The 16,477-nt window shown below is 42.9% G+C and overlaps 1 protein-coding gene across 1 annotated transcript in view; it reads right to left on the reverse strand.

The window, feature by feature from the left end:
- LOC119972331 (SREBF chaperone) overlaps positions 1 to 16,477 on the reverse strand; it is a 189,663-nt gene that overhangs the window by 135,260 nt on the left and 37,926 nt on the right. The window contains exon 2 of the mRNA XM_038808857.1: positions 12,869 to 13,075. Coding sequence (XP_038664785.1) covers positions 12,869 to 12,990 — 122 coding nt within the window. The 5' untranslated portion in view covers positions 12,991 to 13,075. The remainder of the gene's footprint in view (positions 1 to 12,868; positions 13,076 to 16,477) is intronic.

Below are 16,477 nucleotides of genomic sequence, written 5' to 3' on the forward strand. Positions count from 1 at the left end.
CTCTTACCAGCAATGCTCATATCTGATATTCAGTACATAAGATAAGATAAGTAGGTCATTTTCAATTGCCAAGCATGTTCCATATACGTCACAACAAATATTTGGTAACAAAAAGTATGGATCTGTAATTTTTTGTAACAATGCGAAGTGCTAAAGATCAGTAAAGCTAATGGACAAAGAAATGCAGAATGTTATATTCATACAGGGCAGCACAGTGGTTAGCAGGGTCCCAGGTTCAATTCCCGGCTTGGGTCACTGTCTGTGCGGAGTCTGCACGTTCTCCCCATGTCTGTATGGGTTTCCTCCTAGTGCTCTGGTTTCCTCCAAGTCCCAAAAGACATGCTGTTAGGTAATTTGGACATTCTAAATTCTTCCTCAGTGTACCCGATCAGGCGCCGTAGTGTGGTGACTAGTGGATTTTCACAGTGACTTCATTGAAGTGTAATGCAAGCCTACTTGTGACAAAAAGGGTATAAAACTAAGCCTAGCAACTGGAAGTTACTCAACTTGTGTTGGAGAATCTTACGGAAATTATAATTTAGGATAAAATTAATAAGTCACTTGGGTCATTGTGGGTTAATTAAGGATTGGATGGATTTGTCATGGGCAAATTGTGTAACAAACTTAAAGTAAACCATATTAGAAAACTACATTGAGCTTTTCATTTAACATTGCTGAAAGCAGAACCCCAAGTGAGTGGAAATAGAATAGAAGGTACTGGAGAGTGAGCAAACACATGGTTCAACAGTTAGATAAGAAACAAAAACAGATTTTCTTCAGAGGTGGAGGCTTTGCCGATTCGGGAGACAAATACCCACTTCAGGTGTTTGGGAGAACAAGTGGATTGGGATTGAGCCTGGCTCCATAAATTGAATTTCACAAGCCGAGCGGTAGGGTGAAGGCGGATTTACTGAGATGGGACAGCCTTCCCCTGTAGTTGGCAGGCCGGGTTCAGGCAATCAAGATGAATATTTTGCCGTGGTTGTTATATTTATTTCAACGTCTACTGATCTTTCTGTTGAAATCAACCATTCCACTCCCATAAAAAACATTTTTGTTGTTTGTATGGGCAGGTAAGGTAGAAAGGATTAGGAAGACTCTGCTTCAGAGAGGGAAGTCGTCAGGGGACCTGGCCTTTCCAAACCTGTTGCACTATTATTGGGCAGCAAACGCTGAGAAGGTGCCTGCCTGGGGCAGGCTTTGTGGGTGAATTTGGAGGCAGGCTCTTGTAAGCGGTTGGGGTTGCGGGCACTGGCAACATGCCACTCCAGTTTGACCCAGGGAAGTACTCGTGAAGTCCAATGAAGATACGGAGGTAATTTTGGCTGCACTTAAGGTTGGGGCGGGATCGATGTGGATGCCGATATGAGGGAATCATAGTTTTGAGCCAGTGAGGATGGATGCTAGGTTTCAGGGATGGGACGAGCGAGGTGTGATGGAAATGAAGGACTTATTTCTAGAAGGGCGGTTTGGGAGTTTGGAAGAGTTGGGGACAGTAATTTTTAGGTATATGCAGGTGCAAGATTTTGCATGAGTTTTCCGGACCTTTCCAGTAGCACTGTCCTCCTTGTTGTTGAAGGGTGTGCTATTGGTGATGAGGCTGGAGGTGGGGTATCCACACGATGAGCCGATTATGAAGGGTAGAAGACATCTGCGAATGGTGCGGGTGGGATCCGGCCAATCATGTACATATGTTCTGACCCTGCTTGAAGTTGGTGGAAATTCTGGATGTCGTTCTTCAGCACAGTACCAACGGTCTTGCACGTGGATTTGGAGCCCAGTCCCCTGGGGGACATAATTGGAGGGTTGGACATGTTGGAGTTGCAGACAGGAGCGGAGTGGGGGGCAGATCTTTTAGCTTTCATCTCGCTGGCTGCTCGCAGGCAGGTCTGTGGGGATGGAGGTTAGTTTCTGCACCTCGGTGTGGCTAGTGGATCTGAAGGAGTTTTTGTATTTGGAGAAGGTCAAATTTGTTTTGGGTGTTTGGGGGGGGGGGGGGGGGGGGAAAAGGGGCTCCACAATGGATGGGGGTCTGTTTATATAACATTTTAAAGAGTTGGTGCCCGTCAGCTGTTAAGGGGGTGTGTGTGGGGGGGGGGGGGGGGGGGGGGGGGCGGCATTGGGGCCTTTGTTGATTTCGCTTTGTTGTGTTGTATATTGAAAATGTTGAAATATTACAAACCAGAATAAAAATATTTTTAAAAAATTAAAACAGATCAACTGAATGGCCATGATGAATATGTCATACAAACAACCTACTGCTAGCGGAATTATACAATTCTGGGAGCTATTTTAACGTCATAGATGGAATGTTAACTGGGAGGACGAAACTGGACTAGGCGATCAGCTTCAGAAATGATGAGGGAAGAGTGAAGGATCAAGTGCATGCCAAGACTCAATAAAATAACAGCACATATATGGCATGAAAGGTATGCAAATAGCTAGTCAACCCATGGTTAAGACAAAAACGTGATCTTTATAAGGTGAAACAGCCTCGTCAGCACCCTATCCAAGTCCATCCCTGGAAAGGGGCATAAATTAAGAAACTTTGGTAGGTCTCAGTGACTCTTCTTTGGACTTGAATTGTTAACTCTGTTTCTCATCCACAGATGCCACCACACCTGCTGAGTTGTTCCAGCATTTTATTTTTATTTCAGATTTTGACATCTGCAATATGTTGCTTTTATGAAATGGGTTAGTTTGCTCCTGAGACATCGTATATTTTCTTATTATCCATGCATGTGATTCCTAGAACTATTTGGGTGAATCAGAGATGAGACTTTTCAGCTATGCTTCACCAGGGATACTATTCTCATTCAGACTTTTTGCACGATCTGCCATATTGTACAAGCAGAAATGTAGAAGTTCCAGATACACACGCAGGTTGACAGACATGTGCCCAAACTGCAAAGCAACCTGTCATCATATGACATATGGTGTCCTTTGAAAACATGTGCAGCAAAGTACTCAATCATATAAAAGCAAATTACTGCGGATGCTGGAATCTGAAACACAAAGAAAATACTCGAAAATCTCAGCAGGACTGACAGCATCGGTGGAGAGAGAAGCGAGTTACCGTTTTAAGTCTGGATGACTCTTGAAAATGAACAGGCAACACTTGGTGCCATACATTTTGAGCCATCTACAGCACTAATGGATAGGTTTAGAAACAGAAAATGTGGGGCACAGGAAGCCAGTCATCATGTTTGTACTAGCCAAGAAAGAGTGGTCAAGACTAATCTCTCAATTCTATGTTGCAAAAGGAATGTAACAGGCAAGCAGAGCACTGGATTTAATCTGTGAAAAAAATGAATTCAACAAGGCAGAAAAAAAAAAGCATGTTGCAATCATCCTGGATAAGAGAACAATAAATCAGCTGGGGTTCAGCTCCTGACCGTCTAGTAATTTTCTTTGGAAACTAGTTGGGTCTGGACAGACAGATCATGACCTTCTCACTTCTCCCACAATCACCCCATTCCCTCCCTCCCCTCCCCCCTCCCCAACATAAGAATACTGTATTCTGTCTTGGTTTAGGCATAAGAATAGTCAAGAAGGCATGTAATTAGAGTTCTCAACATCCAGCAATAATAATAACAGAAAAAGTCACATGAGCAAGTTCTTATAGAAAGAAAAACTTTTCTTCCAACTTGAACAGAAATATTTATACCAAAAGTACTTCACAACATTTTGCTTCCTTAATCATGATTGAAAAACATTCTTTTTCATTTAGTACGTGAGCATACCATAAAGCAGTCCATGAAATGGTGGGAATGTTACACGAGTCACTTTTAACTTGTAACCTTTGTATGATAAAATTATGAATGGCTTATTTAGGTCATGATTGAATATTTCTACACACCACAGAATTTCCTTGTAACATTCCATAAGGCATGTATTTGTTCCCAGATTTTTCAAGTGCTGTACAGATGACCCTGTTCTACACTTACTGCAACCTGAGCAGCCTTCCTTCCACCCACCTTACGCATAGATGGATTCATTTTCCCAGATCAAACAGCAGCTTAAGGGTACTGCACCACTTTACCATTTTCCACAGAAACTATTTTACGCATCAGCGTCCAGTTTCTTTTCACCTCACCTTTGACTGACATGTCCTTGATTCTGTCCTCTTGTCTCCAAACCTCGACAAGAACTGCTAAATATTTAAAATGCATGAAGATTTATAAAAGCGGATACAAGATGTGTCTCCAAATTCAGTATTTGCGTGCACATCCTTGTAAACTTGAACTAGGTTTTGTGTATTCTACATTAATTCAACTACCTGCCATACAAAACATATGGATAGAGTGACACAGGCAGCTATGAATAATCAAATGAGCCAACTTCACAAAAGTGCTGCAAATCCTCACTATGATATCACCTAACATTGTAGCAGCAGCTAAACCAAGTCATAAATATTACCTAGATTTCAAACCAGCTATATTATTACAACTCAAAAAATAGACAATTTATTGTGCCATTACCCTAATTCTTGCTGAAACAGCAGTGGAATCCCTCTCAGGTATCCATTAAATAAACCACCTGCTTGCTCAATGAAATTACTGTATTGAAATCACTCACTATCCACTGTTTATTATTCAGGCAGAGCGATTAATATTCATTGGCGTATTCATAAAATGGTGGCGGCAGGGGGTGTGAAGGTGAAGAGAGAGAGAGGGGAGAGGAAGGAGAGAAGAGGAGGTTTGCACAGAAACAATGTAATTTATTCCCAAGCACAGGCATCAGTAACCCTCAAAGTTTTAATGCAGCTAGTGGGCCATGGATACTTTTTCATGTCTTAGTTAACTATTTATGGATATCCATTATATTAGCTATTTAGCAGTACACAGGAAAAAAAATCAAGGTTTCAATGAAGGTTATTCAGACATGAAGAAAAAAAACTAAAATTAGCATTAGCAAAATGAGCTAGGCATTACAATTTTGTGTTTTGAGACAGAATGGAAGTAATAAATGCTCAATGGGTTCCATTTTAAGATCCACTACACCATGTGACTAATCTACACAAAGTAGTCTTGTTTCTTGGAATGAAAGATGGCTGTGTAACCCCATTTCAGTCGAGGCTGGAAGGAAAGAAAATGGTTACACTAAAATGTGAAACTATTCACACATTTTCTTTGCGCAAGCAGTTTAAAACAGTGCCCTTGCCCATATCCAATTAACACTGAGCATATTGTGTGTTTCAACCTGGGCTCTGATGGAAAACAAAATAGAGGAATAATTGAATCAAATTAGTCATTTCCAAGGCAGCACAGTGGCGCAGTGGTTAGCACTGCTGCCTCATGGCGCAGAGGTCCTAGGTTCGATCCCGGCCCTGGGTCACTGTCCGTGTAGAGTTTGCACATTCTTCCCATGTCTGCGTGGGTTTCACCCCTACAACCCAAAGATATGCCGGTTAGGTGGATTGGCTATGCTAAATTGCCCCTTAATTGGGAAAAATAAAAATTGGGTATTCTAAATTTATACACCTTTCTGAATTATAGTGAAGACTACACGAGCAAACAGACTAAGTGAGAAAATGACCATGTCACTAGGCAAAAGGAAGACATATTTCAGAACATGACAGGATTATAGAAACAAAATATATTTTTTTGAAAGAATTTTAAAACAATACTACTGCAACAATCTAGAATTATTGTTTATATGCAGTGATTAGAATCTCCAATGCACACAATAAATGTAGGCTGTGGTAACTATGCAAGAGGTGGCAGCAGATTCAAGTTATTTCCGTTTTTAGGGTCTTTCTTTTCGCAATCAAATAAGAATCAGTTTTCTGAAAAGACACCTCTTTCTTGAAGGCACCAATCTGGAGAACAATTCAATGGGAGGCAGTGGCGTAGTGGTATTATCACTGGATTAGTAAACCTAGATTAATGCTCTGGGGACCAAGATTCAAATCCCACCACTACAGATGGTGAAATTTGAATCCAATAAAAGTCTAATGATGACCATGAAACCATTGCCAATTGTCGTAAAAACCCTTCTGACCACTAATGTCCTTCAGGGAAAGAAATCTGCCCTCCTTACATTGTCTGGGCTACATGTGACTCCAGACCCACAGCAATGTGGTTGACTCTTAACTACCCCTGAAGGTCAATCAGGGATGGGCAATAAATGCTGGCACAGCCTGTGACGCCCACATGCGATGAACGAATAAGATAAAAATTCCACACGTGAAAATACCTCATTCAAGTGACCAACTTTTATGCTGAAGTCTGGATTGTTTATCAAACCAAATGGAGAATTCATAACCAAACTTAAATCTATTCTATCTCAATCTATCTAAAAGTCGATTTCCTTTTTCCAGAACAGATCGTTGAATAAGAATTAGGATAGGACTCCAGGTCTTTATCCCTTCTCCATGAAATTAAGGCTTGCCCCTGGTCAATGGTGGCATAGTCGAGTTACCAAATCGGTGATGATCTTGTTCGACAGCGATCAATACTTCTGAGCCAGCAGGGAAGCCCGTTAAAAAATGTCTTTATTCAGGTAAGCAAATCAACTTCACATATCAACTTCTCATCATTTTAGCAGGAAGCAATATGGGAAAATGGAAGACCCAGACTACTTCTGCAAAAAAAAAAAAATTCAGATGATGGGGCCAGAGAGTCTGTTTTCAGAAAGTCCATGAGGCAAAACAAGAATGGCCACCCAGAGCTGGGAAAGATTTAATCATAGAATTTACAGTGCAGAAGGAGGTCATTCGGCCCATCGAGTCTGCACCTGCTCTTGGAAAGAGCACCCTACCCAAGGTCAACACCTCCACCTTATCCCCATAACCCAGTAACTCCACCCAACACTAAGGGCAATTTTTGGATACTTCAGGGCAATTTATCATGGCCAATCCACCTATCCTGCACATCTTTGGACTGTGGGAGGAAACCGGCGCACCCGGAGGAAACCCACGCACACACGGGGAGGATGTGCAGACTCCACACAGTGACCCAAGTCGGAATCAAACCTGGGACCCTGGAGCTGTAAAGCAATTGTGCTATCCACAAGGCTACCGTGCTGCCGTATTGGCCAAGATGGCTTGGTTCTACCACTTGAACACGACAAATGTTCAGTGCTTTGGTTTTAAAACAACAGTTCCTCAACTTGTCAGAAGATACATTATTCAGACAGTCATTACTGACTATTAAAAGAAAACTTTGAGAGATATGCACTTATAAATAGTGAACAATAGTTTTACAATGTATTTTATTCCAAACTCAAACCATAGTTGCAGGGAATATTCACACCTACCATGAATGTACACAATTTGTACAAATGTTACCCCTTTTATATCACCCCCCCCTCACCTCTCAGCGATTTTCCAACCCAGAGAAAAATCCACTCATCCAGGCCCTTGTCACGTACATCCAGTGAAACACTTTAGACTGAATGAGACTCATCCTCGCACACAAAGAGGTTGCGTTGACCCGGCACAGCACCTCATATGTGGGCACCACTGTAGCAGTGGGCAGCATGGTATCCCAGTGGTTAGCACAATTGCATCACAACTTCAGGGTCCCAGGTTCGATTCCTAGCTTGGGTTACTCTGTGTGGAGTCTGCATGTTCTCCTGTGTCTGCGTAGATTTCCTCCGGGTGCTTTGGTTTCCTCCCAGTTCAAAGATGTGCAGGTTAGGTAGATTAGCTATGCTAAAATGCCCTTCATGTCCAAAAAAGGGTGGGTGGGGTTACTGGGATAGGTTGGAAGTGTGGGCTTAAATGGGGGTGCTCTTTCCAAGGGCTGGTGCAGACTTAATGGGCCGAATGGCCTCCTTCTGCCCTGTACATTATGATTCTATGATATCCCGCACAACGGGTCCCAGCTTAAAGTAATTCCTCAGCTGGTTCTAAATTTTTATTGAAGAGACCACCACCGCGGTATTAGAATATTTCCCGGGGCAAACGGGAGAGGGGCTGTTACCATTGCTCTCAGACTTAACTCTGCAGGAGTCCTCCGCCATCTGTTAGACCCCCCCCTCCACATTTGCTTCCCAGTAATATTGCAGCAGATCTGGTAGCGTTAGTCCCCCACCTGCATTTTCCTCTGCAGAAAATAAATTACATCTTCCTTTAAATTCTTTAGGTACACAAACACCCTTCAACATCCTCCTCTATTAAGATCCGCCATCATCGCCAACTACCCAGACCACCCAATTCTCCATTCCCCAACTGACTTGAGCCCACACAAAATGGTCACCCCTCTATCTTTTCCTAATTCCAACTTACTAGACAGCTGCTTCCGTTTACTAGCATATCATGTTCGCATGGTGACTCCTACCTGGAGGCCCAAAGAGCAGCACCTCCACCACCCATCGCACACAGGCCCCATTATTTCTACTCCACCCACTCCCACATCGACTCATCTCGCTCCCCCCCCACCTCCATCAACTCATCTCGTTCTCCCCACACATGCCTTTCCCCCACCTGCCCAAAACTCCTCCCACCTTTCCCTCATCAGGTTTTTGGGGGGGGGGGGGGGGGGGGCCTCTGTCTTTGTTTTTTGTAGTGTCTGTTTTTCCGGGTCTCTATGTTTGCAATGATATGTTTGTTGGAGGGGGGTATATATTTTCTTCCTGGGACCAGCTCAAGTCAGCTAGTGAACGGAGGTGTGGTGGGGGCAGGGGGTGGAGGGAGGAGAATCGATACTGGGTGAGGTGTTTGCGAGGAAGTGATTGGGGGGATTTTGGGAGGGGTTGGTGCGCTGGAAGCAGAAAAGGCATTTTATCAGGTAGAGTGGGGGTATTTGATTGTGGTTCTAGAGAGAATACATTAAAAGCCACTGACGTAAAGTCCCAACAAACTGCTGGGCAGTGTGCCAATAATCACTGGTTACAACCCCCAGAATATTCAGTTGCCTTTCGACACTGGGAATGTTCAGGGCATGTATGAAGGGATCAAAAGGACAACAGGTCCATGACCAATATTCAGAATTTCACTGATATTTACATATTTGGTTGTGACATTGAACATTTGGTTCACAATGCTCCTTGCACAACTATCACTGGTACGTGGAGTACACTGCCATGATTGTGTACAAAAGACCATTGCTGCATTGAAGATAAAGATGTTTTTTTATTGATCATAGATGCTGTAAGAAGTTATTAGAGACAAAGTACTTACTGCAGAGAAACAGGTTATTTGCCCCAATAGGTCCATGTTGATCTGCACTCGAGTTTTCTCCCATCTCCCTTCCACCAGCCCCATTCAAAACATTTCTATTTTCACAATATACTTTAATGATCTGGAAGAAGGAACTGAAGGCACTGTTGCCAAGTTTGCAGATGATACAAAGATCTGTAGAGGGACATGGAACATTGAGGAAGCAGGGGGAACTGCAGAAGGACTTGGACAGGGTAGGAGAGTGGGCAAAGTGGAAGATGGAATATAATGTGGAAATGTATGACGTTATGCACTTTGGAAGGAGGAATGGAGGCATGGGCTATTTTCTTAGCATAAAGGGACTTAGGAGTTCTTGTTCAAGATTCTCTTAAGGTGAACGTGCAGGTTCAGATGGCAGTTAGAAAGGCAAATGCAGTGCTAGCATTCATGTCGGGAGGGCTAAGAGTACAAGAGCAGGAATCTACTTGAGGCTGTATAAGGCTTTGGTCAGATCCTATTTGGAGTATTGTGAGCAGCTTTGGCTCTGTATCTAAGGAAGGATGTGGTGGCCTTGGAAAGGGTCCAGAGAAGGTTCACAAGAATGATCTCTGCAATGAAGAGCTTGTCTTATGAGAAACAGTTGAGGACTCTGGGTCTGTACTCATAGGAGTTTAGAAGGATGAGGGGGATCTTACTGAAACTTACAGGGTACTGGGAGGCCTGGATAGAGTGAACGTGGCGAGGATGTTTCCACTTGTAGGAAAAACTAGAACTTGAGGTCAGAATCTCAGACTATAAAGACGATCCTTCGAAATAGAGATGAGGAGGAATTTCTTCAGCCAGAGGGTAGTGAGTCTGTGGAACGCATGGCTGCAGAAGGCTCTGGAGGACAAGTCACAATGTTTTTAAGACAGATAGATGGGTTTTTGCTTAATAAAGGGATCAGGAGTTATGGGGAGAAGGCAGGAGAATGGGGATGAGAAAAATATCAGCCATGATTGAACGGCGGCACAGACTCGATGGGCCGAGTGGCCTAATTCTGCTCCTATGGTATAGCCTCCATATGACTCCAGATCCACAGCAATGTGTTTGACTCTGAAATGGCGTAACAAGCCGCTCAGTTCAAAGGCATATAGGTGCAATGTGTGTACGTTATTTCTGCCTGCAAAGAACAGGGCCTTGTGTATTACTAAATGTAGCTTCCAAAACACGGAAATGCACTTGACAATGAGCCCAATTGACATTAAATTGGTTGTTAGCATGTTTAACACAGAGGATTATTTAGCCAGAGTTGTGCAATCATGGAGTCATATTTAATGCTAGACATGGTTCTGAGTTTTGCTAGACATGGTTCTGAGTTTTGCCAGCATGGGCTGGTTGGGTACAGTCTATACCTTGTCCGCTGTAAACAGCTGTTTGATACGGCTCACCAGTCTTTGACGTATGGCGTACAGACCTAGTATCGCACTGGCACGGAAATTTATATACCACATTATTCATTTACGTGATGTGCATCACTAAGACCATCATTTTTGGCGCTGAAAAGTGCCCAGACCACCTCAGATTACCCTGGAAGGGTAAGGTATGGCAAACATTTAAGCAATAGGTGAAGCTAGCTGTTTGACGCTGCTACTATGCAGCAGCATCATGTGTGGTATTCACTACGAAAAGGATGCAGTTGTCAAGCCAAAAAGATGTTTAGCCTATCACACAAATAAGTAATGTGGTATTTGAATTTCAGTGCAAGTGAGATGCTAGGCAAGTCGACGAAACGTCCCAAAGACTGGAGGATCATATCAAACATCACGTCCAAGCCACTGATTGCAATGGCGAATAAAAGGCAAATCATTTGTGACTTGGATGGAGATATTTCTTCAGTCAGAAGGTGGCAAATCTTTGGAATTCTCTACCCAAAAGGGCTCAAATCATTTGAGCATGTTCAACACACAATTCAATAGATTTCTTGATATCAATTACTTTAAGATATATGGGCTTTGACAAAGAGTGACCTGGACTCGAAACGCTAGCTCTTTTCTCTCTTTACAGATGCTGCGAGACCTGCTGAGATTTTCCAGCATTTTCTCTTTCGGTTTCAGATTCCTGCATCTGCAGTAATTTGCTTTTATTAAGGTATATGGCACAGTGCGGGAAGTTAGCATTGGGTAGAAAATCTGTCATGGTCGAGTTACATGGTCACGCAGGCTCAAGGGGCTGAGTGGCCTGCACATCTGTTCCTTTGTTCCGAAGAGTGTCCGTACCAGAACATAATCTTGTTTGACCCTACTGGGGATCTCAAAGGGCTCCGATGTTGCAACGTCGTACACATCATGTTGTGAAGGAAAGTGGTGATCACTGTGAACAACCTCTGCATGCAGCCAATTTTCTCCAGCAGTTTAAATAGACTGCCTCTGCTCACATGGTTAAGTGCTTTGCAGAAATCAATGAAGGCAATATATAGTGGTCTCCTTTGTTTATGATATTTCTCTTGCAGCAGCTGGACTGAAAATATCATGTCAATTGTGGACCTTCTGACAGGGCAGTTTTCTTTGCTGATGGACCTGTTGTCTTTTTGATCCCTTCGTACGTGCCCCGAACATTCCCAATGTCGAAAAGCAGCTCAATATTCTGGGAGTTGGAACCAGTGGTTATTGGCACACTGCCTAGCAGTTCATTGGACTTTACCTCAAGTGGTTTTTAATGTATTCAGAGTTTGCTTGCTTGAGACTCTCTTGTAATAAATATGGGCAGACTTCTTGTCTTCAGTATCAGGTTTCATTTCAGTGATGTCAGCCTTGAATCAGTCAGCGCGTTCCTGCACTTGCTTTCCACATGTTGAATGTGGTACTGTATATGGTGTCGCAAAGTATATTCTACTTTGTTTCTGTACTCTCTGCGGGAATGCTGGAGGGCACCTGTTCAATTTAGTTACGCGCCTGGGTATACAGTTTGGTTGACATTAATATGAGGATGGCATTTCTGCTTTGAATGACAAAATTCATCCTCACCAGCACGTATTCTATGGAGTGATCTGTATCACACTCAGCATTGTGGCAACTGCACATGTTCAGAATCACATATGGTATTGGTCAGATCCAGCTGGTGCCAATGCTCTGATCTTGGATGTCTTCAGGACATCTTGTGGCATGGTTTGATCAGAGAGACGGTATTAGTTACACAAAGCTCCTGGTAGCAGCAAGAGTCAAGTCATCTCTAATTAAACACCCGAAAGTCATCGACAGAAAATAGCTTACTTGCCCTTTGGCTTGCTTTCTCATATGTCTGAAGCATCATTCTTCACACCATACTTAAGATGCACATAACTATCTCCCTGGTTATCAACTTCCACTCGTTTCATGTATTTTAAAATAAATGTGATGATGGACATGCCCCTTGTTGCAAACTCCTAAAAAGTCCTTTCCTCTCACGATCATCTGCAACATTAACCAGTCCAGCAGTTCATACTTGCGCAACTGCCTCTGGTCTGCTTGGAGTTCATGTCCCTCCACCATCAAAAGCCATCAGGTATCATGTGCTAGACTGGAGTACCTTCACCTGATGCCTTCCATATTACTATGCTTCAAAAACTTCAGCAGGCCTTTTCTTTGGCCATACCTTCAGTCACTCGTCCGAACCATCTTTGAACACTTGGGGTCTATTTGTCTTCCCCATCAGCAAAGCTTAGTAACTTTGAATATGACTTCAAGTTACCAAAAAAAGTTAAGTTATTGGTCAAAGTACATACTGACAAAATTTTCTACTTACCAGCATGTTAAGATGCACACAGCCGTAAAAAGAATAATGGGAATGGGGTAAGATGCACACAAGAGCCCGTGGTTATAGAAAGCCTGTGATATCTTTTCACGTATCCTTTCAGTGAGGGTCATCGTCGTCACCTTTTGTCACATGGCGGTCATTACATAATGAGATTTAGTCACAGTGTATCAGGTGGCCTTGGTAGCATCAGTAGATCTGCAAGGTAAAAAAAATCAAATATATGCATTAGTTCTGAATGAAATGCGTATTTTTAAAGTTTGGACTATTTTAAAATTAATTCTAAAACTTGTTGACTACATATTCATTCATCTTTCACAAAGTTTCATTTATTCATAGAATCATAGAATCTAAAGCACGGATATAGGCCCTTTGGCTGGTCCATGCCAACCAAAAAGCCCATCTAAGCTAACTCCATTTGCCTGCATTTGGTCCATATCCCTCTAAACCTTTCCTATCTGTGGATTGGTCCAAATGTCTTTTAAATGTTGTCAATGTCCCTGTCTCAAGCACTTTCTCCGGCAGCTCATTCCACATACGTACCACCCTCTGTATAAAAATGTTGCTCCTCAGGTTTCCATTAATTCTTTCCCCTCCAAACTTAAACCTAAGCCCTTTAGTTCTTGATTCCCCAACCCTGGGAAAAAGACACGCATTCACCATATCCATGCCTCTCATGATCTTAAACACTTCTATAAGATCACCCCCTCAATCTCCTACGCTCCAAAGAAAAAAGTCCTAGCCTGTCCAATCTCTTCTTATATCTCAGACTCTTGAGTTTTAGCAACATCCTTGTAAATTGCTTCTGCACTCTCTCCAGTTTTATAACATCTATAGCAAAGCGACCAAAACTACAATACTCCAGTGCGGCTTCACCAACTGCAACATAACTTCCCAACTTCTTTATTCAACGCCCTGACTAATGAAGGTCAGCGTGCCAAAAGGCTTCTTCATTGCCCTATCCCCTTAAGAGAACCGTGCACCTAAACTCCAAGGTCCCACTGTTCCACAATACTCCAAGGTCCTACCATTGACCGTGAAAGTCCCACCTTGATTTTACTTTCCAAAATTCAACACTTCACACTTCTGTAATGAACTCCATTTGCCAGCCAATTTCCCCAGATGATCAAGATCCTGCTGCAATTTGCAAGAATCGACTGAAGTCTTCGCTACCAGAGGGTAATACAATTTGTTGCTTTGGCAGTAATTTCACTTTTCAGTGTGAGAATCCTTCTGCTAATATTAACAAACTCCTGGGTATGTGCCATTTTAATTTGAGAGATAGTGCCAGCTACCTTCAAGAAAACTACTACTGCAGAAGTGTGTAATGGTACATAGCAAAACAAATAATGCACTTATAAATAAAGCAAGCAACAACATGAGATAAGAAAGCAACTAAACATGATGGGAAGGAGAAAAGAAAGCCATTTTGTTTCTACACCTCAAAAGTCTTCACTATCAATGGAGTTGTTTGCAATTAAAGTCACAATTGCAATAATGGAGGGAGATGTGGGAGCCAAACAGCTATAAGATGGATGATAAATTAATCTGTTCAGTGATGTTGTTTGAGGATTACATATTGGCCAGGCTAATAGGAAAACTCCCTTGCTTAGCTTTGAATAGTGTCATGTGATCTTTTGTTTTCATGCAAACTGACAAGTAGAGCCTCAGTTCAGGCTCTCATTCAAAAAACAGTATCGACTAGCTTCGCAACGAGATGAACCACTGGAATTAGAAGACTTTAATGCATACTTATCTGCTTTTGAAACGTGCTGGAACTTGCGATCGCTGGAGCTACTCGAGACCTGCATTGAAAGACTCCTATCAGGCCCCAACACAGTGCAGCTCAGGTGGATTTAAGGAGGCTGCACCCCCTTTCTTAAAGCAGCTATGTTTAAAGGGCCCAATGATCTTGACAGGCCAGGGAGAAGGTACGTGAATAGGATTTTGGTGGTTTATTGGAGGCCAGGTGGTACATCAGAACAGCAGTAGGCCATTCAACCCCTCAAGCATGTCCCATCATTTAATGTGATCATGGATGACCTGTGACCCAACTCCCATCTACTTACTTTTAACCCATAACCCTTAATAACTTCACTTAGAAAATCTCAGATTTCAAATTAACAACTATTCTACCTTCAACTGCTGTTTGCGGGAAGGAGTTCCAAACCTCTACCACCCTTTGAGTTAAGAAGTGCTCGCTGACATCTCTCTTGAATGATCTAGCACTAATTTTTAGACTATACTCCCTAATTTTAGAATCTCTAACCAGTGGAAATAGTTTATCTTTATCTACCCTTTTTTTCCCGTTGATATCTTGAATACTTCAATCAGATTATCTTTAACCTTCTAAATTCTAGCGTAAACAGGTCTAGTTTGAGTAACCTCTCCAGGTTCGTTTGGTCAGCTGCTGCAGAATACTGCATGTGGGAATCCTGCATGCAAACCACATGACTGACTGAGTGAATCCAAGCTCTGATAAGCATGCGTTCAATACCAAGTATGCAGCACTTTGCAAGAACTTTGGTGTTAGGTATTTGGCCCTAGCACTATTTTTTTGCAGATAGATCTTAATCAGCAAAGAGGGACCTGATCTAATTGCTGATCTAAACCGGACGAGTAACTAAACCCAAGTGTTTAGTATTTAGCATTTAATTTTACAGTAGAAATCTAGCACCAAGGACCATACAGTTAATTGTAACTTAATCTAATAACAATTTAATAAGTATTTATTTAAAATTAACTAACTAGTGCTTAAATGTCACTCAGCAAGGTGCAGTGCTCTAACTGTGAGATGTGGGAGATCTGTGACGCTTCCAGCGTTCCGGTTGACTATGTCAGCAGGAAGTGTAACCAATGGCAGTTCCTCACGGGCTGTGTGGTTCGGTTGGAGCAGCACTTAGGAGTATGCAAGTGCGGAACGTGTCATAGACATGAGTTATAGAGATGTGTTCACACTCAAGGTGCAGGCAGACAGATGGGTGACCACTAGAAATGAAATGAAAATCGCTTATTGTCACAAGTAGCCTTCAAATGAAGTTACTGTGAAAAGCCCCTAGTCTCCACATTCCGGCGCCTGTTCGGGGAGGCTGGTACGGGAATTGAACCGTGCTGCTGGCCTGCCTTGGTCTGCTTTCAAAGCCAGCGATCTAGCCCTGTGCTAAACAGCCACAGTCAGGGCAGGCAGTCAGTGCAGGAATCCCCTGTGGCTTTCCCCTCTTTAGCAAGTATACCGTTTTGGAAACTGTTCGGGGGAGTGGAGGGGGGGGGGGGGGGGGGGGGGGGGGTAGCTGATCAGGGGAAAACAACAGCAGCTAGAACAGTGACACCACAACTGGCTCTGTTGCTCAACAGGGGAGGGCAAAGTGCAGGAGAATGATAGTTATATGGGACTCTATAGTAAGGGGCACAGATAGGCCCTTCTCTGGATGTGAAAGGGACTCCAGGGTAGTATGTTGCCACCCTGGTGCCAGGGTCAAGAAAGTTTTTGAACGAACACAGGACATTCTAAAGGGGGAGGATGAACAGCCAGAGCTAGTAGTACACATAGGTACTAACGACATAGGCAGGAAGAGCGATGAGGTCCTGCAGGAGTTCAGG

Source organism: Scyliorhinus canicula, chromosome 10 (genome assembly GCF_902713615.1).
Source record: "Scyliorhinus canicula chromosome 10, sScyCan1.1, whole genome shotgun sequence".
Taxonomy (NCBI): domain Eukaryota; kingdom Metazoa; phylum Chordata; class Chondrichthyes; order Carcharhiniformes; family Scyliorhinidae; genus Scyliorhinus; species Scyliorhinus canicula.